This window comes from Lissotriton helveticus, chromosome 1_2 (genome assembly GCF_964261635.1).
Source record: "Lissotriton helveticus chromosome 1_2, aLisHel1.1, whole genome shotgun sequence".
In the NCBI taxonomy this organism is placed as follows: domain Eukaryota; kingdom Metazoa; phylum Chordata; class Amphibia; order Caudata; family Salamandridae; genus Lissotriton; species Lissotriton helveticus.
The window spans coordinates 3,030,552-3,055,479 of NC_136058.1; the positions used below are offsets into that span (position 1 = coordinate 3,030,552).

Here is a 24,928-nt window from a genome sequence, read left to right on the forward strand (position 1 = left end):
GGTGTCCAACCCACACCGAATGGCGAACTTAGCCGCATCCTTAACCTCAGCAATCGCCTGAGAAAGGGTAGCCTGCACCTCCTCAGGACACTGCGGCAACACCTGAGCAACGGCATCCCACACCGTGTGGGAGTAGCGGCCCAAAAAGCAGACGGTGTTCAACGACCACGGACCGAGGCTGGCTTCCCAAACTGGTCCAGCCATTGAGAGTCCTTATCCGGCGGGGCCGTGAGAAAGCACTTTGCGATGTTGAGGCTTGAATGACCAGGCTCTCAGGCGTAGGGCGAGTAGTCAAGAAAGCGGGGGCGCCGGTCGGTGGCGTCTGGAGACGTTCTTATCCACTGGGGCCCCTGTGGCTGGTCTCAACCAAGTGCCCAAGAGGACCTCTGTAAGGGCATAAGGAGGCAGTGGCTCCGACGAAGTAGACACCATCTGGAGCACGTCGGTGAGGAGGTTGGTCTTGAGGGCCACCGTGGGGAGGTCAAGGTTGAGGGCCTCAGCAGCCTGACGAAGCACCATCATGTAGGAGGCACCCTCCTTCATCGCAGGCGGGGGAGAGGCGAACCCCGTGTCAGAGGAGACATTGAGGTTGCCTGCATCCTCCAAGTCGTCCACCCAATCTTGTTCAGAGTCACATTGTCGAGCAAGCGGGTCCTCGGACCAATCCCAGTCGTCGTCCGCCTCGGGCGTAGAGGAGGCCGGGCGCGGCGGTAGAGCCGGAGCGGAGACGAACGGAGTCGGGAACGGCGCCGGTTTGCAATGTGGATCCCAGGTCGGAACAAAATGGTCCAGGAACCGGGGCAAGGGTGGGATAAACGGTCCCCAATGTGGCGCCGGGGGTGGATCCGAGGGTGGATCCGAGGGTGGATCCGAGGGTGGTGAAGCCAACGCCGCACCTCGTAGTGCCGGGGCCAGAGCTAGCGGAGCAGGATCCTGTGGCGCCGGGGCTGGAGCCGGTGTCGGAGCCGCCCGGCCAACAGGATCTGGACACAGGACCATGGGCAGGAGCCCGAGGCCTGTACTGGCGGTCCAAGGCAGCAAGGAACTCTTGCATTTCTTCGGGAGTCGCCAACGGACACGAGTGTGGCGGGTAGACCGCGGGACTCCCAGGCTCAAGAGGAGCCGCAGGGGCTAGGCCCCTGTCCCCCTCTGAGGAGCGACGGGGGGACGTCGGAGAGCGAACGCGCTTCTTCGACTTCTTTTTATGGCAACACTTAAACTGGAATCCGAAGGTGAAGACCTGAAGTCCGATGAGTGACAGCTCCGTTCCCGCGAGCGGTCCTGGGAACGGCCCCTAGACCCGGAGCAGCGACGTGATGAATGCTGGGCCTCCAGCAACTTCCGGCACCGCTCCCGCAAGACCTTGGGGCCTTGGCACGACAGTCACTGCAGTAGCGGGAGTCGTGATCAGTTTCCAGGCAGTGGAGGCAGACATCGTGGCAGTCCGTCACCGAAATATTTCGGCGACATGCCCCACAAGACTTCAAGCCGGGCATCCCCACGTGCACCAGGAGAAAAAAGTGGGGAGACAAAAGTCCCAAAATAGCGGTCAAAAAGTGACCATGGTACGTGCTCAATCCGGATCTGCGCTTACTGGCGCGGAAAAATAAAGAACTGACGTCAGTGGCATGAGTGGCGCCTAGGTACTCTCCGTGACGTCATCTCGGCGCTGACGCCAGTGGCGGACGCGGAGCTGCAGGACACCACCTAGTGAAGCGCAGGGGTACTGCTAAGCAATTACTTTCCGGATCCAGTCTGATGCCTGGGGATATTCTAAGGTAAGGAATCTATCACTAACGTGTCTCTTTCAGATATTGTTCTCAGCGAAAAAATTACCTGCCTGCTCACTCATTTGTCTTCTCTCCCATGAGTAGAAGCAAGAGTTGCAGCTTCCAGGCCACTCTTGTCAAAGGCACACATGGGAAACCATTTGGCAACCTTCAACCCGCTGCTACTTGATTGTGCCTGTGGTTCTTCATTGTTTACTTTGCCACTGCAGCAGATTCAGTATACCTCTGGCACAGTTCTTTGGTCTAGGGAGGTGGATAATGAGGATATATTGGGGTAGCCATTTAGCATTGAATATCACCATTGTTTCTTCTTTATCTGGTGGAAGGATCCTTCTATGTGAGGGGCCTGTTTTTCTGTGATCCAAAACAAGATATCGGATTCTCTATTTTAGACAGCCTCCTCTTACCAAACAACACTTCTGTTCTCCTTTGCTGATAGAAGGGATATGGCACGGGACCCATCTATATTACAAAGTGTTTAAACTCAGACTATCTAGCACAGTAAATTGACTCCCACTGACATCAACAGCGACCTCATCCTCTCGGATCTATGCTGGATTCCGGGTCCGAATATAATTGAACCCACCAGATGGAAACTCAAAGCAAAACCAGAACTTGCAGACCTCTCAAGATGCGATTACTTAGAAGAACTTGCTTCAATTTAAGAGCTGCTTGTAGCCAGTCTTTTACAGCATGCGAACTGAAGCAGATTAATTACAAATCAGCTGGTACAAAGTCTGAGCAAGAATGACAAAGATAAAATAAAACTTCTATGAAAAATAACGTAATTGGAGGACAAATAAGAGCTAGAACGCTTGCTCTTCAGAATTTCTCTTCCGTTCATGGTGGGCTCTTTTCTCCCTTACCCTCCTTCTTACTGACACATAAGTATTTAAGAAAATATAATGCTAATATGTGCTACATTAGTTCATATTATTACATTTTCTCATTGTTTTAGCTGGAGTGGAGGCTGCAGTAACATCTGTTAGAGAGTCCTTATTCTCAAAGCAGCATCTCTGATCATCCATTCTGTTGCTCTGAAATCGACTAAGCAAGTCAAAGAACCCTTCATCTCCAATAGCATCAGGACTTGCTTTCTGAAAGAAAATGAGAAACAGGGTTGAACCTCATTAGGTATACTCTTCATCAATACTGTGAATTCATTCTGTTATAACATGCTAAGACAACTTACATACCAAACGTTTGAAAGAGCTACACACAAGAACAACTTGTAATAAAACAGCAATTTGGGTCAGGGGAACTTTTGCCTGCACACATTCCTACTCCGCTGGGCCAGTTACCTTAATTTTCTAGTTCTGATTTGGCCTTTAAAAAAACATTCTTTGACATTCAAAATTTTAAACCTCTTTGCCAAGTTGCTAATATCGCTCTTCTTTCTGAAAGCTCAATGGGCACAACAAATAAAGTAACATTAATGGTGGCTGTTTTGCCTTCTACACATCACACATTATTAACATTATGAGAATCCTGACATCTAGTGGCGGGGACAGAAACTATTTAAAAATATTAATTCATATCTTTGAGTATCAGCTCTCTTGATGAAAATAGGAGTCAATCTGGTTATGTTTAGTCGTAGACAGTGATCATTCAAATGAGGATCATAGGAATGAGACTAACAGTAATACAGTCTTTCCAATTCCCAACATTGTTGGTAGATTATACAGCTATGATAAGATAATGTAGGAGGAAAGGCAGCACTAGGCAGCTTAGCTACAGGCAAACAGATTCACAATATCCTGGGAAAGCTTAGTATCACTCTGGGAGGATGCCTTGACAACCTAGTGTTTGCATAATATACAAGGGATAGCCCTTGTTAACTGCAGTCATATATGTTTTGAAATGTGCATGCCTGCAGAGGACTACCAAAACAGCCCTAGCACTGGTGGAGCATCTCCAAAGACCAGATGAAAGGTGGGCTCCATGCAGAGTGTAGCAATGGGTTACAAATAGGACACAAGCTTTTTAGGCAATAGTGACATAAGCAGCCACTTCATTACTTCCAACAGCTACAAACTGTTTGTCGATGTAACACAAGTCCCTGGATCATCAAGATTATGTAGGGTTTTCTGGGCAGAGAATGAATGTGGACATGCAAATGTAGAAGGACAATCTCTAGAGTCAAATGGAATACTTAAAGCAGAGTCCGATGCTACCTTATACTTGCCAATTAGATTGCACGTGAGGAGCACAGCACTTGTAGCTCAGTTGTATGCCTGACCAATATTATCATCACCAAGAAAAAAATGGTCATGAGAGAAGCAACAGGTTACACAAAGGCGATGCCGTGCTCCTATGACGTCGTCCACGCCGGCGTGCTACAAAGAATTTTCCGAACGTTGCTGGCGCAATGGGGATATTCACAAGGTGAGGAATCCACAAGGCAGATGTATCTATCAGAAAAGTTTATACATCGGTTTGTCTAGAATCAGATTCCAATTAATGCATTCTAGCCTTCAGATGTCTTTAGGTGGCCACATTAAGAGAAAGGCTCCCTCAGATCTGTACTAATGGGCACCAGTGGTTGCAAGGTCAGTCTTCCAGGTGTCCACATGCACCACTGCTTCAACCAGATGGCATGAATAAGACATAACTTCCTCCACTGGGCAGTAACAGGATTGATTTCTTTTGATGAAACCCAATCCCTTAGTGTCATACTTTCTCATGTCTTGAACACTGGTATATGGATACACAGCCTCCACCAGGTTATCTAGATTTTTTGAAGAGACACTCAAGTTAGTAAAGACTGGCTCCTCAGAAACCTTGTGCTACCGTTGAGTGATTGTAGAGGTATAGCACTCTTCTTCCCTCCATGGACAGGACTCTCATCTGGGAGACACGGATGTGATTTGTCTTAAATACATGGAGCCATTCTGGACCCTGAATTTGGTGAAGCCAATGAATGAATATCTCAGCTGTCCCCAAGTCAGAAGATAGACATACAAAAATTCTCTGATCTTGATCAACAACAGCACATCATCCCCTAGTGAGAAGGAGCATTCATGCTAATTTAGAAGGATTGACAATCTCAACTGGTGTGCATTCTGAAGAAAAACTGTCAATGGTTCTGCAACCATAGTACCGCATCATTCATAGCCTTTAAAACTGCATTTTGAAGAATAGATTTTCCATATATCCCAAGCCTGTTTTAAAAACATGGTCTCAATGGCTAGGGCAAGGTTGAGCAGATGGGCTATTATAACCATCAGAGCATAAATGACCATCGGGGGAGAGGAGAGGGTGGGGGAGAAGAGACGATATGCTCTAAATACATTATACTTCGTTTTCCCTTTCCACACAGGACTGATGTGGACTATTTACCTAAATCCATCGATAGACTGTGCAGTGCACATGGAGCATTATTTCCCGATACAGGTGCGAGTCTCTCCATCTAGCAGGACTTTTGACACTAACTCCACACAGCAATACGCATGGTCATCATCCTCTAATTCCAGCATGGGTTTCTTCTTAGCATCAGAGCATGCACATGCTCACAAGTGAATTCTAAATTTTAGAGACAAACTGACACCCTGTGGGTAAACTAGCAGTTTTCTACTCACTTCATATCTATTTACTGTCACTGATATACAGTGCAACATAAATGAAACCGTGATGGCTCTCTGAGTACACAACCTGTTTTTAATTTACTTTTTAAATCCCCCTATTTATAACTTAGAATTTAAGAGTATTAAGGGCACATATTAAAACTAATGAAATATTTTTTTGTTGTCCTCAGAACTTACTACGATTCATCCTGTGGCGTACTGATGAAGGCAATTTGCCAAAATGCGCATAGAGAATATCATTGCCATGCGCAACTTTGTTCTTTTGGCCACTAAAGAACAAGTTACTTACCTTTGGTAACGCATTATCTGGTAGAGACAATCTAGCTGCAGATTCCTTACCTTTGAATTTCCCAGGCGTCAGTCTTGCCCCTGAAACTTCTGCTGAGCAATCCCCTTGCGCATGATGTCCGGTGGATCCATTCGGACGTCAGTACTTTTAGTTTTTTCCATGCCAGAAGCGCCGAGCAACAAAGTAACTGACTTAGTCGTGTGCAAAACTAGGGCCCTGAATAGGGGGAAAACAACCCTAGTCCTACAATATCAATCCGCTATGCGGAAAGGCATCGGTGGGGCAGCAAGGAATCTGCAGCTAGACAGAGTCTCTATCATATTATTGCGTTACCCAAGATAAGGAGTAGTTTCTGTCCTGTAACACCAGTTCTGTAGTAGGGGTATCTCTTTATAGTCATAATCTAGTGAATAGTCCCGCCCATGTGCGTGGACCCCGGAGCAATCAAAAATAATCTCTTAAGTTGTCAAAAAATGCAGACCTGCACAGACACTTAAAGAGAGAATTTAAAGACAGATAATGCAGCCTATATCCACAGGCTACACTGTCCAGTACTAAGTAGAAATTCCACCAAAAAACCACAAACAGCACAGCCTGTCCAGCTTTCTCCACAGAGAAAAACTTTCCTTTACCAGCAAAAGTCTCTGGAATGATAGAGAGGAAGGAGTGGACAGACAGGCCCCATAGGCTGCCATTATGTGGCTCAGAACAGGATACTGTGCCTTTAAGAGAACTTTCCAGAACTTTCTCAGTATCCCAGAATGCACAGCAGGTTCCTTTTACTTTCAGTTCTTTTTTAAGGCGTAACATGCCAGACCTGTAGCATTCCTTACATGAATATCTTTCTCCACCGGGGAGGAGGGCGGGCGCTTATGACTATAACAGATACCCCTACTACAGAACTGGAGTTACAGGACAGAAACTACACCTTCTGTAGTAGGGGATCTCTGTGTATAGACATAATCTAGTGAATAGAATGGCAAGCCCATCCCCACACCAAAGCGGCGGTGGAGAAAAGAGAAATAACACCACTACTGTGCGAACAGATTTCGCAGCGAAGCCTGCCCAACCTGAGCGTCTGTCCTGGCATCAGTAATGCTTAGCAAAGGTATGGACCTACTTCCAAGTGGCCACCTTGCAGATTTCCGCAATTGGAACATTACGAAGCAAAGCAGTCGTGGCAGCTTTGCCCCTGGTGGAATGAGCCTTAGGTTTACCCCGTAAGGTCTTATTAGCCTTCTGGTAACACAACTGTATACAGGACACAATCCACCTCGAGATGGACTGTTTCGAGGTAGCAAGACCGGTCCTGACTGATCCATAATTGATAAACAATTGGTCTGACCTACGAATATCTTTGGTTTTATCCAGATAAAAAAATTTCAACACCCTCCTAACATCCAGGGAATGCAGTGACCTTTCTGCTGGAGACGAAGGATTCTGAAAAAACGTAGGTAACGTTATGGTCTGGTTAACATGGAAATCCGAGATAACCTTTGGAAGAAATTTAGGGTGAGTACGCATAACAACCTTAGCAGCATGAAATACAGTATAAGGTTCTTGGCAACACAATGCCTGAATTTCACTCACCCGGCGGGCCGATGTAATGGCCACGAGGAACGCCGCCTTCCAGGAGAGGTGCTGCAACGAAGCCTTATGAATAGGTTCAAAAGGCTCCTTCATCAATCTGGACAGCACCACATTCAATTCCCATGAAGGCGAAGGAAGCCGGACAGGAGGGAACACTTTCTTCAAGTCTGTGAAGGGCATTTCCTGTAGGCAGTCAGCGCAGCGAGATGAACCTTAATGGAATGGACATTAAGGCCAGATTGCGCCAATCGTAGGAGATATGGAAGGATGACATCTTCCTTACACGTCGTTGGATCATAGTTCTTGGACTTGCACCAGATGCAGAATCTCTTCCACTTGTAAGCATAGGAAGTCTTAGTGGAAGGTCTCTTAGCCTCCTTCAGTATGTCCATACAATCTTCTGGTAGATTCAAATGGCCATACTGCACTATCTCAGGAGCCATGCCGCCAAACTCAAAGACGAGAGGTTGGGGTGGACCATCTGCCCCCCGAACTTCGTGAGAAGGTCCGGCCGGCACGGCAGCCGTATGTGAGGAAGGAGAGACCAGTGGAGCAGGTCCGTGAACCACCAATGTCTGGGCCATTCCGGGGCAATCAGGATCATCTGCGCCCTGGTCTGGGACAGCTTGATGAGCACCGCCGGAATCAGGGGAATGGGTGGAAAAGCGTGCAGAAAGGTGTTTGACCAGTTGATCCATAGCGCGTTCCCCAGCATCCCCTGCTGGTAGTACCTGGAGGCGAAGTCTCGGCATTTGCTGTTTTCGGCGGTGGCGAACAGATCTACGTCTGGAGTCCTCCACCTTGCAAAGACTTCTCCTAGTACTTCGTCGTTTATGACCCATTCGTGGTTTTCCTGAATCAGTCTGCTCAGTGCGTCCGCCTGAACATTCTGCACACATGGCAGATGGGTAGCCGTTATCGTCAGTCCTCTGGCTAGAAGCCAGCGCCAGATCGCCTGCGCCTCCTGTGACAGAGTGCGTGATCTCGAGCCCCCTGCTTAAGGAGGTAATACATCGTGGTCGTATTGTCGGTCTGAACAAGCAGAGAGTTGGTCTGGAAGGACGGATGAAAAGCCTTCAGTGCCAAGTGAACAGCTCTGAGTTCCAGGAAATTGATGTGATACGTGGACTCCGTCGGGGACCACGTTCCTTGTATCTGTAAGTCTCCGGAGTGCGCCCCCCCAGCCGTGGAGAGACGCATCCGTCGTGATAGTCTGTGTGGGAATGTCCTTGTGGAAGGGAACCCCTCTGAGGAGATTCTCCGCTGAACACCACCACTTCAGAGACTAAAGAGCATGCAGAGACAGTCATATCTTGTCGTCCCAAGACCCTTTCCTCTGATCCCACTGATCCTCCAAGCACTCCTGCAATGGTCTCATGTGCCGCCGTGCGTGTGGCGTGAGGAAGATACAAGAGGCCATCGACCCCAGTAGAGAAGACACCGTCCTCACTGTTGTAGATGGAGCGGTCATAAGAGCCCGAGCCTTCCTAAGGAGTGATAATCATCTCTCCTCTGAAGGAGACACGCTTGCTGACAGCGTATTGATGGAGGATCCCAAGTACTGTATGCACTGGACCGAAGTCGGGACAGACTTGGACATGTTGATGTGCAACCCCAGCCTGTTCAAGAGAACGCACGCTTTCTGAAAGTGCGCTTGAGCTTCCGAGAAGGAGGAGGCCTTGATCAACCAATCGTCCAGGTACGGGTAGACAAACATCTTGTTCTTCCTCAGGTGTGCCGCTACCACTGCCATGCACTTCGAGAAGGTCCTGGGCGCAGACTTCAGTCCGAATGGCAGTACTGTGTACTGATAATGATTAGCGCCGACTTGGAATCGCAGGAACTTCCTGTGTTTGAGTGCAATGGGCACATGGAAGTACGCATCCTGTAGGTCTATAGCACATAGCCAGTCTCCCTGTTGCAGCTGAGGATAAATATGATGCAACGACAGCATGCAAAATTTCTCTCTGCGAATCCACTTGTTTGCTTGTCGCAAATCCAGAATGGGCCTGAACTCATTCTTGTCCTTCTTGCGAACCAGAAAGAACCGTGAGTACAGACCTCTTCCCCTTTGAGACAGAGGTACATCTTCTATCGCCCTTTTCCTTAACAGGGTATCGGCCTCCGCCTGGAGCTCGCGCAGCGTAAACTGCGAACTGACCGGTGGAATTGCTGGAGGCGGGCTGGTGAACCGAAGACTGTTTCCATTGCAAACAATATTCAGCACCCACTTGTCCCGAGTAATTTTTCTCCACTCTGCCAGAACAAATTGAACGCTTCCCCCCACCGGAGTGGGTAACAGATGCAGGGGAAGTAACCGCTCAGGGCCTAGACCCAGCCGGGCCTTTGTTCGCCGCTGCGGACTGCTGGCTGCCTCTGCCATTCTGGCACTTCTGGAAGGGCCTCCGGAACTGCTGCTGCTGCCAAGGCAGAACAGATTTTGATGCAGAGAATGACCCAGCGAGAGATGGTCCTTTTCTGCGCTGCCCTTCCCTTCCTGGCTCCCATGTGCCCCACAAAGATTTGGTCATCCACCTGGAACTCTTTTGTGCGGTCAAGGTAGAACAACAATGCTCTTTTTGGTTCCAGTCGGTGGAGACGCTCCTCTTCCTTAGAGGGATGCGGGGGAGCAAAGAAGGTGGGCAAATTGATGGACTGACCCAGATGGAATGGGGTCACAACCTTTGGCAAAAAGGATACTCTGGTTTGAAGTACCACCTTGTCCGGAAAGGACACAAGTTAAGGAGGCGAGCAAGATAACGCCTGTAACTTATTCACCCTGCGAGCAGATGTATTCGCCACCAAGAAGGCTGTTTTGATGGTCAACAGCCGGAGGGGACAATTGTGCAAGATAGGTAAGGACCAAATGAAGGTCCCATGTGGCATAACAAAGGGAGTGTGTGGAACTAAGTGAGCCAGCCCTTTTAGAAATCTATTTACAATTTGAGACTTGAAGAGAGATAGCTGGTCTGGCAGCCACAAAAAAGCAGACAGAGCAGAAAGGTAGCCCTTGAGAGTTCCCAAAGCATGGTCCTGTTGAGCAAGGGTTAGAATGAATAAAATGACAGTAGAAAGAGAAGCAGCAAGAGGGTCAATGTACCTTTCTGTAGAGTATAATACAAATTTCTGCAAACAGCAGGCGTATACCGTGTTAGTGGAGGACCACCTGGCAGCCAGAATAACGTTACACACTTCGGGAGGAAGGTCAAAAGCTATTAATTGTCGCCGCTCATTCTCCACGCATAGAGGCGCAGCATTTATAGGTTTAGGTGGAGAACACTCCCCTGCTACTGCAACAGAAGATCCTCCCAAAGGGGCAGCCTGATCGGAGGATCGATAGTCATTCTCAGAAGCTCTGGATACCAGACACTCCTTGCCCAGTCCAGAGCGACAAGAATAACTTGGGCCTGGTTGCTCGTGATCTTCTTCAGAACCCTGGGCTGGAGTGGTATGAGCGGAAGGGCGTACAAAAGGCCTGTGCTCCACTTGAGATAAAAAGCGCCACTGAGCGATAGCCGTCTTGGTAACTCCAGTGCGCAGTACCGCTGACACTGCACGTTTTATTTGGAGGCGAACAAATATAACCAAGGTACTCCCCACTGCTGAAAGAGACCTTGCACCACCTACGAATGGAGACGCCACTCGTGACCTGCTAGGCATCGACAGCTGAGTTTGTCACCCTAGCTTTCAGAGAACCTGCCAGGTGTTGAACCACCAGGGTTATGCTCTGCTGTTCCAGCCACGTCCAGTGACGCAGGGCCTCTCGACAGAGGGTCCACGACCCCACCCGCCCTGCTTGTTGCAGTACCACATGGCGGTGGTTTTGTCCCTGAACACCTGCACTAGCTTCCCCTTGACAGAGGGAATAAGTGCCTTCAATGCTAAACTAATCGCTTGGAGCTCCAAAAAATGTATTTGGCGCCCCATTTGGCGCCCCATCTCCGCCAGAGACCTTTGCCCCCTGATCGCCACCTCACCCAGGTGGCCAGCCCATCCCAGAAGTGACGCATCTGTCACTACTGTGAGGTCTGGTTGGGGAAGGGGAGGGGTCTGCAGCTGACTCAATCGTGTTCGTTAACTACCACTGCAGATCTTTCGCAGTTCCCTATAGATCTGAACCATGTCGGTGAAATTTCCCCGATGCTGTGCCCATTGGAACTTCAAGTCCTACTGCAGAGCTCAATTACGCCATCTGCATGCTTACCAACAGGATGCAGGAGGCGATGAGGCCCAACAGCCTCGGAGCCAGTCTGATCTGAAATCCAGGATAGAGGCTGAAATATAGGAATCATAAACTGAATATCCTGGACTCGCCGCTCGGGAGGATAAGCCAGAAACTGCACTGTGTCTAGACCAGCTCCAATGAGAGAAGGAGTCAGGCGTGACTTTGGCAAGTTTATAGAGGACTCCAGCGAATGTAGAAGGTTCGCCGTAGTCTGAAGGTGGGAGAGGACAGACTGGGGGCCTTCACAGCCAGTCATCGAGGAAGGGGAGACTGACACCCCTAACCTGTGTAGATGAGCTGCGACCAACGCCATCACCTTGGTGAACACCCTAGGGGCACTGGCAAGGCCGAATGGGAGCACAGTAAACTAAAAGTGCTTGTGGCCTACCTTGAACTGCCGGTAACGCCTGTGGCCCGGCAGGATGGGGGGATGAAAATACGCATCCTGCAGGTCCAAACCTACCATCCAGTCTTCTTGGTCTAGGGCAGACAAGACCTGAGCCAGAGTGAGCATTTTCAATTTCTCCTTTTTGAGGAAGAGATTGACAGTCCGAGGATCTAAAATGGGCCGTAGCCCCTTGTGCTTATTCGGACTCAGAAAGTAGCGGGAATAACAGCCACTTCCTACTTCTGAGACTGGGGCCATTTCTAGCTCCCTGGCCAAGAGAGTCATAACTTCCTCTTGGAGCAACTTTAAATGATCCTCTGTCAGCCGTTCTTGATTTGGCAGAAGGAGTAGGAAAAGAAAGAAAAGGTAGGGAATAGTCCTCCTGGACTATCTGCAACACCCACTTGTTCGATGTTATGGATCTCCAGTGGGGGAGATGATGACGAAGTTTCCCACCAACTGGAATAGTGTGGTCCTGCAGAATTAGCCTAGGATTGCTTGCAGGCTGCGGCTGCAGGGGGCAGTGTGGTTGACAACTTCTGGCCTCCATTCAGAGATTGAAACGCACCACGTCCTAGTCCTCACACGGCGAGGGCAGTCTGTGCGGGACGGTGGCTGGGATATGGCTGACGAGGATGGAAACCCCTTCCGTTGCCACGAAAGGGGTGAAAAGAAGACTGACCACGGAGGAGGAGGAGAGGACCAAGGATCTGGCCATAGCTCGAGAGTCCTTGAACCTGACCAGGGCAGAGTCTGCCTTTCTCAAAAAAAGGCAGTTCCGTCAAACTGTCTTGGACATCGCCCGAGAAGCCAGTTGTACGAAGTCAGGCGTGGAGTCTCAAGGCCACCCCCGTTGAAATCGATCCACCCATCGTATTCAGGCCACACCATATGGTGAATTTTGCTGCGTCTCTCCAATCCTTGCCAGCTTGGGAAAGCACAGCCCAGGCCTCCTCTGGGACTTATAGCAGCACTTGCGCAACCGTCTCCCATAGGGAATGGGAGAAAAGGCTCAATAAGCATGGAGTAAAACAACTTCTTCCCAAATGAATCCAGCCTCTTGGATTCCCTGTCTGGAGAGGCAGAAGGGAATGCACCTTGGGACGCAGAGGCCTGCGCGACCAAACTCTCTGGGGTGGGGTGTTGGCTGAGGAATTTTGGGTTGCCTGGAGCTGAGTAATGGCGGAGTGCAATCGTCCTATTCACAGGAGCCCCTGTGCTAGGTCTGGACCATGTTCCTAAAAGGACTTCTCCAAGTGCCTCATTGAAGGGCAACAGGGGTTTGGGCGTGGAAGCCCCAGGTTGAAGCAACTCAGTCAGAAGATTAGTCCGGACTTGCACCGAGGGCAGCTCAAGTCCAAGGACCTTGGAGGCCCTCTTAACCACCATGGCATAGGATGCCCCCCCCCACCTCCTCTGTAGCAACTGTTGGTGGAGAGAGCAAGCCAGTATCTGGAGAAGTATCCAGTCCTTTGGCCTCTCCAAGATCCCCATACCAGTCCAAATTCTCCTCAGAGATTTCCTAAGTTTCAAGAAGGGTCCACAGACCCCTCCCATTCCTCTCCTGAGCCCAGCACATCTTCAAAGTGCTTAGGCGACAACATAATTCTGGATTCGGTCGGTGTCGATCGACGCTGTTCCGGCTCCGCGTCATCGAGGATGAGGATGGGGCTTGCGCCACAGACTGGTATCGGTGACGTTGCAGGAACCGACTTCGGATTCGACGCATGGGAAGGTGATGTTGGCACGACCGGCGTCGAACTGGATCTGGGATCGGATCCCTGAGGACCCACCGTGTCGTGGCCGGAGCCAACAGCGTCGAACCCAATGGAGCCCCTTCAGACTCCGTGGGGCCCCAAGGCTCACCACCGGAATCATTCCTGTCAAATACGTGGTGCATGGCCTCATAAAACTCTTATTTGAGCAGGAGTCGTGCCGGCTCCCGGAAAGGGGGGGGAAGACGTAAAGTCGACTCTGGCTCCGCAGAATCGTGCCTAGAGTGTCAGTGCTCCTTACCTCGCTCGACGACGGACGCCAGCTGAGTTGGAGACAAAGTCAGCTTGGACTTCTTCTTATGCCTCTTACAGAGTGTCCAGAGGACCTTGAATGGGAGGAAGAGTACTTAGGGCTCCGTGAGCGGTCCCGCGACCTCTTCTTCTTCGATCAAGACTGTGACCTCCCCGAAGTCTCGCTTGACGGTGTCGACCGCCGGGCAGCAAGAAACTTCATTGCCTGCTACCTCAAGGTCTTCGGAGCCATAGCCTGACAGTCTGAACTAAACTTCGTATTGTGGTTGTGCTCGAGACAACAGACATACGCGGTGGGGCTCGGTGACCGACATCATGCTAGAACAAGTCCCGCATGGCTTGTATCTTGTCTTCCTCGAAGACTTCCCTCGCAAACTAAGTTGACTTCTACAAAAGTCGAGAAAAAAAGTCTTCCAAAAAGCGGTATAGGGGTAGCTCTTCCCAGATCGGCGTTTAACTGGCATGAAAATAAAAGAACTGACATACGCGCACCCGGGTGGCGCCAATATAGGCCTCGCGATGTTCGTAACCGACGCAGACAATGTCACACGGAGCCGAATGGAACCACCCGAAGTCACGCGCAAGGGCTATTGCGCAGCATAAGTTTCCAGATCCAGCCTCACACTGAGGAAATTCAAAGGTAGGGAATCTGCAGCTAGAAGTCTCTATTAGATATGTACACCATCTGCTATCATTAATATACTGAGACATTTGGCTACATTTTTGTATCATAAATGATCACATAGTCTATTTTCTGATTACATATTTAGAAGGAAGAGAAATGGAGGTATGCATGCATGCATGAGTAGGTCTGTTGGTTGTGAAGTATGTCATTTAGAATTTGTATTTATTTTCATTGTTAATTATTGAGCTCTTTGACACAAAGACATTGTTCTTCATCGATTAAATATACTTTCTCATTGCGGTTATCATAAAACATTCTTGCTGTAATATTTTTTCTGTGCCCTTAATCCGGTTTTATATTTACTTGTCCAAGATATTTTTTGAAATTTTTTTGTTATTTGTTACGCTCCCTGCTCTTGGTAACTTCTGCTTGTATGTCATGCTCAGACCGAGCAAAGACATCCCCATTTATATGTCAAGTGCGTGTTGTTTATGTGCCTGGCCGCAGGACTCAATGTTGTTTATGACTATATTGTAGCCAGTGGGATCCATTCTGGATCATCCCTGGTTCTGACATGGCACAAAGTGGAGTTTGAGATACAGCCTCCTCTGAAAGTGCAAAAGTACTGCCTGCATTGCAGAGCTGGAGGTTCACTAGACAATGGTGTGTGGAGTAACGGAGACAGGACTGCCATAAGTAATTCTATGTGACCTATTTAGGCGAGGTTGAGCAGTGCCAAATGGCTGATAGTGTGGGCAGTGGGGGTGAGCCAGGAGATTCAGTTGTTTAAAAGTAGAGAAGTTTCTAGGCTGGGTCTTAGCCTTTTGCCTTACCTTGGATGGCCCATTCAGGAAGGCTGATGACAAAGTGCAGAGTTTCACACTTATTGAGCTCATGTTATGGTTACTGTCATTTGGAGCCTGCATCATCACTATGTGCTGAGAGCAGAAAGTAGATGATGTTATGAAAAGAAGCACCCTAAACCAGTTTGTCAACTGTAGATAGTATGTCTACATCCCCTGTCTGGAAATCGTATGAAGTGGGACCCAAATTTTCTCACTTGGTTCCAGTTCCAAGTTGCTCGACTGATGAAGGTCAGGGGTACTCTGCACAGTACTCAAAGAGAATTTTTTGATCTGGGTGGAACACATCACCTGAGGCTTGCATCATTGCCTGAGAAGCGGTGAGTTAATCTGAGACCTGGGGGCCTGCCTCCCTGCCAAGAGGGGAGAAGGGACCAGGAGCAATTTTCCCAAAGAGAAGCCCAGCCGCTGAGTCTGGAGAGAGGAGCAGCCCAGAAGAAGCAGACTAAATTTGTATGTCAAACAATTCACAAGAGTGCCCACTGCAGCTACAGAGAAAGACAAAGGACCTGAAATGTGTGCATTAGTCTTTTTTCTACTCTTACACATTCTGCAAACACCCGTCAGACTCAATAAGAAAGGGGGAGGGAGGAGAGAAATGGATAAGGGGGAACCATGCTGGCTCACTCCTTTTGCCTCAATACGGCCGGTATGGAAGCCACCAGCTGTTTTTCTTACAACCTGCATTCACTGCACCCAGTCCCCCCAGAGACAGGCACAGAGAGTGGGAGGCAGTGAAATGCTCCTGGGGCTCTATTCCAACCCCTGGAGAGTTATGTATGTTGAATGTGGCAGTACTCAAGCTGACTTCATCCCTGGGCTGTGTGGTCCCAGAGAAAACTGCTCAAAAGTGCAGCATCTCTCATTGTGTGTATTCCTTTCATCCCAGAGGCAGTGGGGCCCCAAGGACAATAAAAACCCTTGAGCAAGCTTACAAATCTTTCCTCAGTGTGAAACTCGCGAGTTGGCTCAGACTCCCAACTTTTAACATGACTGCCAAAATCAATACTTAGACCTAATCCAGCAAAATGTTGTTAAAACTTTGAAAACGTGATTGAAAGGATTGACTTAAGAGTGTTAAAAAATATATACAGAAGTGTTAACCCTTTGAATCCTTCCATGCACCTTATTTTAAAAAAACAATTTCTCAAACACTACTGAACAGGTTAACACCAAGCTAACAAATCACACTTCATTAATACAGTTCTAAATTTATACCAAGTCCATTCAGTGGGTTTTGCTCTTTTAGCAAAACCTCCTATGGGAATAAAATGGGAAATGATACACTTTCACCCAATAGCCTTACCTTTTTTCCCCCGCAGACAGATCTTCATAAACATGTTATACCAAATCTTAACTGAGTTAATTGTTAATTCTTGAAAAATCCATCCATAGGGTCCTAGTTATACGCAAATCAAAAACTGAATTTTCTATGGAAACACTGTCTAAATCATAACTTCACAGTGGTGACATGCAATAACAAAATGCAACACAAATAAAACTATGTACTTACCTTTTGTAAACCTGGAACTCTATTGCTACTGTCATTAGAATTACTGGTATCCTGCAAAATTTTTGTTGAAGAACTGCTTTTGAACTTTCTCCCCTTCAGTCTATTTACAAATATTAACTTTGCAGAAGGTTTGGCAAGTAGAGCTTTCTGTTTGTTTAGAATCTGACTATTCCAGTTGTGAACCTAATAAATAAGAAAAAAAATGGGATCACATAACATGTTAGAATATTCACAATTAAGTACATAGTAGCAATACACTCACAAAAAGATTGAAAAAAATGCTTTCTCTATAACAAATCGAGAAGTATTTTAAAAATAAGGAAAACTGTTTTTTTAAATTCCATTATTTGAAAAGGTATGCAAGGACATTTATCTTAAAGCCGTCATGTTAGCATAGAAGTCTATTAACTAGAGAGAGCTTATTTACTTATGAGTGAACAATGAGTTTATGGTAGGGCATTTTAGGTCTGTTTATCGGAATTTGCAATGCAATGTGCTAAAATAATTAGAAAAGTTGTAAAACTAGGCACGGATTGAATGAATAAAAACAATCTGGGAACTTTTTTCAGTATATTGTTGAACTAGTGATTGTAATGTGCCAAAGACTGCAATGGACAAAATATGCTTTAAGCCACACAAATATTTTAGATTCATTTTAATGGATATATAGAACCCTATATAATCTCTGTGTAAAAGCTATAACATTTAGAAGGTGAATTAAAAAAAAAAAAGAGTGAGCTGTTAAAGTTGGTGTGAATTTGACTGACTGACAGAGGTTTTGTATAAGTGTTATCTGGCAGGACTCTGGCTGCTGTAAATGTACGCCCAACTGGTATGCAGAAATCAGGACAGGCGGAACACTCTCCAATCTGGTCACCAGCATTTTTTGTAAACGTTTTACATAATTATTAAGAAGGGCTTTAGGTCTGCAAGATTCAGAATTCAGTGGGTCAGTGGTTTCAGAATGAGGATAAGGAAAGAGTCTATCATGGTACGTGTGCCACATGATATCACAAAGGAGTTACACACCAGTGCCAGTAAAGGGTCTAACAATTTGTGTAATGCTTTGAAGAATTTGATGGAAAAGCAACGTGGGTCCAGAACCTTACATGAGGGGAAACTTTTAATGTCTTTCAGTACCCCACAAGAGAAGACCGAAGAGTACAAGGACAAGGCAGTTTAATCATCAAGTAGCAGGACACAAGCATTTGTGGGGCAATTATCTTGCGCCTCAGGATCAATGTGCTGGGGGCAGTGCTAAGCCGAGTAGCAGGCATATAACAGCAATGATAGCATTGCCAGAATGTAATGTGCCGTCCTGGGCTTGTATCTGACTAATGTAGTTCCTGACATATCTGCAGACTTTCGAGTCACCACTCTTTCTTTTCACACGACCTTAAAAAGCAATCCCACTAAGCCTGTTTTTCTAGACTGGTTATCCTTTGCTCTAGATCATGTGCCCTTACCTCGGCCAATCTAACAAATATGGCAGTGTGGGAGATAAGCTTGCCCCTCAGTACCAACTTTGCTACATCCCAGACCATGTCCAATTTAGTCTCTTCATTGGCATTTTCTTGAAAACGGTTATTCATGGCTTCCTTGATCGAGTTTTATAGGGTTGCAACTAATGAATGTTAATTCATTAATCAGCCATATGCAGAGTGTGTGGGCTGGTTAGACCAGTTCAGGGTCCTTGTGATGAGGGTGTGACTTGATAGAACTCGGTTCACATGCCTGTTGATATATTCCTTGGAAAGAGGGTTCTGCTAATCAGGAAATAAATCCATCCTTGTAGGAAGATGGTTTTCTGTTGCAGTAACCTCCCCACTTTTTGCCAGACTACTGATGCACTTTGACTTGATGTGCCCTGTGTCCCTGCCAATCAGGTTCCTAGGGCCGATGTTCTTTCACAAAAACGGTACCTTGCACCACCAATTGACACCTCTCTGGTCACATGACAGTACCTTGTAAAAGGTCCCATCGGTTGCAGCACTTATTGTGCCACCCTTAGAGGCCATGTACACCCCCCCACATTACAGGCTGCGGGTTGTGGTGCAGAACCAAGTGAAGAGTCGACATGGCACACATCCCTGTGTGCCATGCCTACAAACACACTGCCTAGGCATAGGTCAGTCACCCCTCTAGATGGGTGCACAATTCCAGTAGTGAGGGTACAGGTGAATCTTAAAGATACCCCCCTGAAAAACGACCAGCCTGTGGTGGATTCCCTGACTGGTACACTCCAGCCTGCCACCACGAGACATGTTTCTGGTTCCCTGGGGTGGGAGCCTTTGCTCTCTGAGCCCAGAAACAAAGACTTTCCTGGGCGGAGGTGTTCACACCACCCCCAGGACAAGAAGAGTCATCGGTGGCAGGGGAGCTCTAAAGGCCTTGCAGCCTTTGTAATGAGACCCCAGCCTCTCCTGTTATCAGGAGCAGGCCCCCTTTCTGTCCCCCCCACCCACTTTTCGGCGGGAAGACAGGCAGGAAAAACTTGCCAGCCCAGAAGGTGTGCCCACCTCTGCCAACCCCACCCCTCAGTTGAGGAAGGCAAGGTGAAGCTCAGTCTTCAGTGCCCGCCATCTTGCAGATGGCAGGCACTCCCCAATCAGAATTAGGGATTGTCCACACTCCCCCACGTGGGGTGGGCACACCAAAGGTGTAGTCACCCTAAGGTCAGTAGCCCATTGGCTACGGACCTTGAAACCCCTAAAATACCCACTAAATACAGTATTTAGGGGGTAGCCCTGAACCAAGATCTCAGACACGAAATGACCAAACGAAGAAGAAGGACTGAACAGCCATGCCGAAACTAAGAGGAGGAGGACACCCACTTAACCCCAGCCCTACCGGCATGTCCCCACCTCGAACCTGCAGAAGCGAAACTCCAGTGTGTCTTGCAGCCAGCAACCTCAGGAACCCAGAGGCCCTGCCCTGCTTTCCAAAGAAAAGACTTTGTCTCCCGTGAACACAGGGTTTGTTCACCCAGACTCCAGCTCCAGCAAAATCCGTGAGTCTGCACCACTTTGCACCCAAGGCCCAAGTTTGAGCATTTAACGATGGATTAAACCCAGATCTGTGACTGGGGGTGAATGTTTTGCCATTGTGCAACATTCCGTCCATCATCTTGTGTGGTTTGCTGTAAACCCTATGTGGGAAGGGTATGCCCAGACGTGGGTCCCTTGCTCACTAAACCACTGGAGTCAAGCTATCCTGGCTGAAGACGGCTGATAGCCAGAAACCGGTCCTAGAATGCTCGATTCCGGTCCAGGGAAGACATGGCTTGGCAGTTCGGGCTGGATGGTTCCCATGAGGCACAGGGTCAAGACTGATTTGCATATGGCCATGTCTGAACTGGGGTGGCTTGGTGAGCAAAATAACAATGATTTAAACCCAGATCTGTGACTGGGGGTGAATGTTTTGCCATTGTGCAACATTCCTTCCATCATCTTGTGTGTTTTGCTATTCACCAAGTTTGAGTGGCCCAATACCACGAGGAGGTCTCCCTGGCGATCCTGACCCGAGATCCAGAGATCCCTGACCTGCCTCAAACCTCCAATCAACGCCTGCAGCTGCAATCCTGCCTTGGGTGGCCCAACCGACTGTGTCTAGCCAACCCCCCGCATCCCAACTTACCTCTCTAAGTGGTGGTCAAACCCAGAATACCTTCGACCCCGAGCCTGCAGTGTGTTTGCAAACCAGAGAATCCACATTGAAAGTAACAGAGCACCAACGCCAAAACAGCACTCTGCACCCGCCGCTCTAGTGCTGCTGAGGGTGCTCCTTTGGTGAAAACGTGAACCCTCATTTGACCTGAGCTAAAGTCCAGAAGCTTTGCTCACACAACCTTGTGGCCTGGCTCTTGAGCAGTCACCAATCAGAGGCCCCTATCCCCCACTGGATAACATTGGGCCTCAGCACTCTACACCCGGCCGCTAAGGGTGCTTTGAGAATGCATCCTCAACCCTGAGACCCCGGAGTCTAACCCCAGAAAACCCACTCCCACAATAAAGTACTTACCTGTTAAACTATAACTCTATTTCCTCCCATCCGATAACATTAACTCTTTTCTATGCAAAAGTTTCTAAATGTGGAGTTGGTAAATCTATAAAAGTCTATATAACTGTGCACAAATAACCAAATCACATTATTTATTTATAAGTTTGTACCGCGCTGGAATCGAATCCCGAAGGAGTATCTCCGCGCCAAGGCAAAAAAACAGCTCAAAGATGGAAAGAACTAGAGAAATAAAGAAGGTGCTAAAGTTGGAATAAGAATGTTTTTAACAGTTTCCTGAATGACAAGTGATTGGTGCACTGCCTAAGGAAGCCAGGAAGTTTATTCCAGAGGCAGGGGCCCAGATAGGAAAGTGCTTTCCCACCCTGTCTAGCCCTTCTGATAGTTGGAATTTGAAGAAGGGACTGGTTGCTGGAACGAAGATTGCGTATTGGGTTGTAGAGGACGAACTTCTCAGCCAGATACGCAGGGCCCAGACCGTGTATGCCGTTGTGAACAACACAACAGATCTTAAATTTGATCCGTTGACGGATCGGCAACCAGTGGAGTTTTTCCAACAACGGGCGTGAGGGGGATCTAGGCGGTGCATTTAGAACTAACCTAGCGACAGTATTTTGTACCACCTGAAGCCTACTAAGTAGGCTATCATTAGCTGAAAGCAACAGTCCGTTGCAATAATCCAGGCGGCTGAACACTAGGGCCTGAACAAGGGTCTTTCTAGCAGAATCTGATAAAAGAGGAAACACTCTACGAAGAAGTCCTATAACGTGAAAACAGGACCCAGCTGTTTGACTTACGTGTTCCTTTAAAGAGAGACCCTGGTCAATCCTCACACCAAGGTTCTCACAACCTGCGTAGGGCAGGGGACGGAACCCAGGTCTGAGGGCCACCGGTCTGGAGTCCACAACAATGTGGCCTCCCCAAAGAGCAGCACCTCAGTCTTTCCCACATTACACTGTAGGAAATTTGAGGTCATCCATTTCGATACGGCTTTCATACTTTCAGAGAAGGACTGTTTGACCGTGGCGCTAAGTGTCTTAAAAGGGAAGAGAAGCTGAGTGTCATCAGCATATGACACTGGGATGAATCCGTACGTTCTCATAATGCCAGCTAGGGGGGCCACGTAGATGTTAAAAAGTGTAGGGCTCAAACAAGAGCCCTGCGGCACCCCCTTAGTGAGCTCAACAGAGGCAGAACGAAAGGAGCCCATGCTGACACACTGTGTATGGCCAGATAGAAAGCTCCTCATCCAGGACAGCGCCCGACCCTCCAGCCCCACCTCTTCCAAGCGACCGAGCAAAATGTCATGGCATATCGTATCGAACACTGCTGACAGGTCTAACTTAACTTACCTGCTTACAGGAAATGTCCCAGTGCAGTATCCAGTTATACTACACTATGTCAGAAAAGAAATCCGCAAAGTAATTTACCAGACCTGCTACTGAAAAGGCATTACAAAGTATATGTACAATATTTCAAGGTATTGCATTTCCAGTAATTCTACTGTAACCAAACCATAGTGTATATATATATATATATATATATATATATATATATATATATATATATGTATTACCTACTGGCGATAGCCAGTAGGTATATATAGTTAGGATTGTTTTCCATAGGGAAATCGCAACATTCTATTGGGAATAACTTTGGCGCCGGTTGAGGAATCTTCCTGAAATTTTCTTTAACTTTGCCTCGCGGCGCTCCGCTCCTTCCCTAATAGTTTGGGGAGGATTCGTCAAGCGGGGGCCGAGATAAAAGGGGGGTCCCAAAACGTGTTTTCCCCATGTTAATTTCCATAGGGCGGTTGGACTCACTTTTAGCCCGAACGGCTGAATGGTTTTCCACCAAACTTGGCAAAATTGTAGGGACTGGTAGCCCGATGTGCCTTTGCTATGTCTCAAGATATGTGCTCCAGTGGTTTTTACGAAAATTAACTTAAAAAATATATATATTGGGCTATATATATGTTAGAGCCCAAATGTAGCCCAATGTAGCCAAAAGATGGCCACCAGAGACAAAAAAAACCCAAATGTAGCCCAAATATCAGCCAGATGTAGCCCAACTATAGCCCAATGACAGAATGTCCCAGAGTGTTCTAAAGAACAACTAGAGCGCTAACAGTCTTACTTATGACAAAAGTATGGCACACCTGAAGTCATCTTGATTGGAATGAAGTGTTAACACTTAAAACATTTAATTTGCAAAGGAACAAAATGAGGGGGTTCATTTTGCCATAGAAATTATGATTAGTGCTGAAGAAAGAAAAATTAGGGCACATTTTGAGTGACTTCTCAAATCCTCTTATATTTCATTAAAAAAATTCTGATATGCAGTCTCCCAAGATGGCCACCAGAGACAAAAGAGCCCAAATGTAGCCCAAATATCAGCCAGATGTAGCCCAACTATAGCCCAATGACAGAATGTCCCAGAGTGTTCTAAAGAACAACTAGAACGCTAACAGTCTTACTTATGACAAAAGTATGGCACACCTGAAGTCATCTTGATTGGAATAAAGTGGTAACACTTAATACATTTAATTTGAAAAGGAACAAAATGAGGGGTTTCATTTTGCCATAGAAATTTTATATATATATATATATATATATATATATATATATATATATATATATATATATATTCACAGAAAAAACCATAGGTTACACACCAGTTATAGTTAGGAATTAGCATTTAAAAAACCTTTGAAATTCACTGAAAAAACCATAGGTTTCACACCAGTTATAGTTAGCTGGAAATTTTACTCGCATAAAACCATTGAAATTCCCACGTTATAGTTAGTTGGACTCACTATAACTTGCACGTCTGCAATGCACTGCTGATGACGTCACATATTACATCACTCATGCATATATTTAAATATTTAAACATTACTCCCTATAGTTGTATTCACTAAGATACACTTAAGCCAGTTAACCAATCAATTTTTTTTTTAAAAACACTGAAAAAACCATAGGTTTCAGGCCTTATATAGTTAGGAATTAACATTTAAAAAACCTTTGAAATTCACTGAAAAAACAATAGGTTTCAGGCCTTATATAGTTAGGAATTCGCATTTAAAAAAACCTTTGAAATTCACTGAAAAAACCATAGGTTTCAGGAGTTATATAGTTAGGAATTCGTTTTTAAAAAACCTTTGAAATTCGCTCAAAAAACTAAGTTTTAGTGGTGTTATAGTTAGCTGGACATTTTACTCATACAAAACCAATGAAATTGCTCCTATATAGTTAGTTGTACTAACTATATTTCGCGCACCCGCAATCCACTGCTGATGATGTCACATATTAGATCATTCATGACATGGTCAGTGACATCACTGATGACATCTCAAATGACATCACTGATGACATCATCCACGTGACAATCACATACACCTTTTCATACACTATTACAATTTTTCATCACTGTTTGTAAAATACAGAGTATCATATTTAAATCCATCGTCACAGCAATACAAGTATCTAAAAATCCAGTCAGTGATTCATAGATGTATACACACATCTCATCACTTACCTATGGATTCACTCATACATGCTGTCAATGAACAATAGAACACTATCAAAAATACTTATACATCTATATCGACATTAAACAACAGCACGCATCCTATTCACATATGAAGTCATCCTACTCACTTATGCAAACAATGGATCATACTTACATATTTACTTAGCAAAACACTTATACAAACACCACTTCTTCTATTCATTTAGATAGTAAGTCATACTTAGTGAATTATAAAATCATTATTACAAGTATACAGTTATCCATACAGTCACTCACACAATCATTGTGTCTTATGTATACTTATTTATATACAACAACTGACACATACATTGCCTTTTATTTTTCTAGTTTGTTGGACCTGTACCTTTGAGAAATATATTTGCTCATCACCACACCCATAAAGAGATTCCCTCACCCAAACTGTTAGAACATGTATTTTTAACTTCATATATCTACTGAATCAACTATTCACACATCTTTGGACAG

General features: G+C 46.6%; 1 protein-coding gene across 4 annotated transcripts in view; it reads right to left on the minus strand.

Annotated features, from left to right (window-relative positions):
• GPSM2 (G protein signaling modulator 2) overlaps positions 1–24,928 on the minus strand; it is a 409,855-nt gene that overhangs the window by 45,245 nt on the left and 339,682 nt on the right. For all 4 annotated transcript variants that reach the window (XM_078668278.1, XM_078668286.1, XM_078668295.1 and 1 more), the window contains 2 exons: positions 16,895–17,077; positions 2,731–2,887 (listed from right to left, as the gene is read on the minus strand). In XM_078668278.1, the coding sequence (XP_078524404.1) occupies positions 2,731–2,887; positions 16,895–17,077 (340 nt within the window). The remainder of the gene's footprint in view (positions 1–2,730; positions 2,888–16,894; positions 17,078–24,928) is intronic.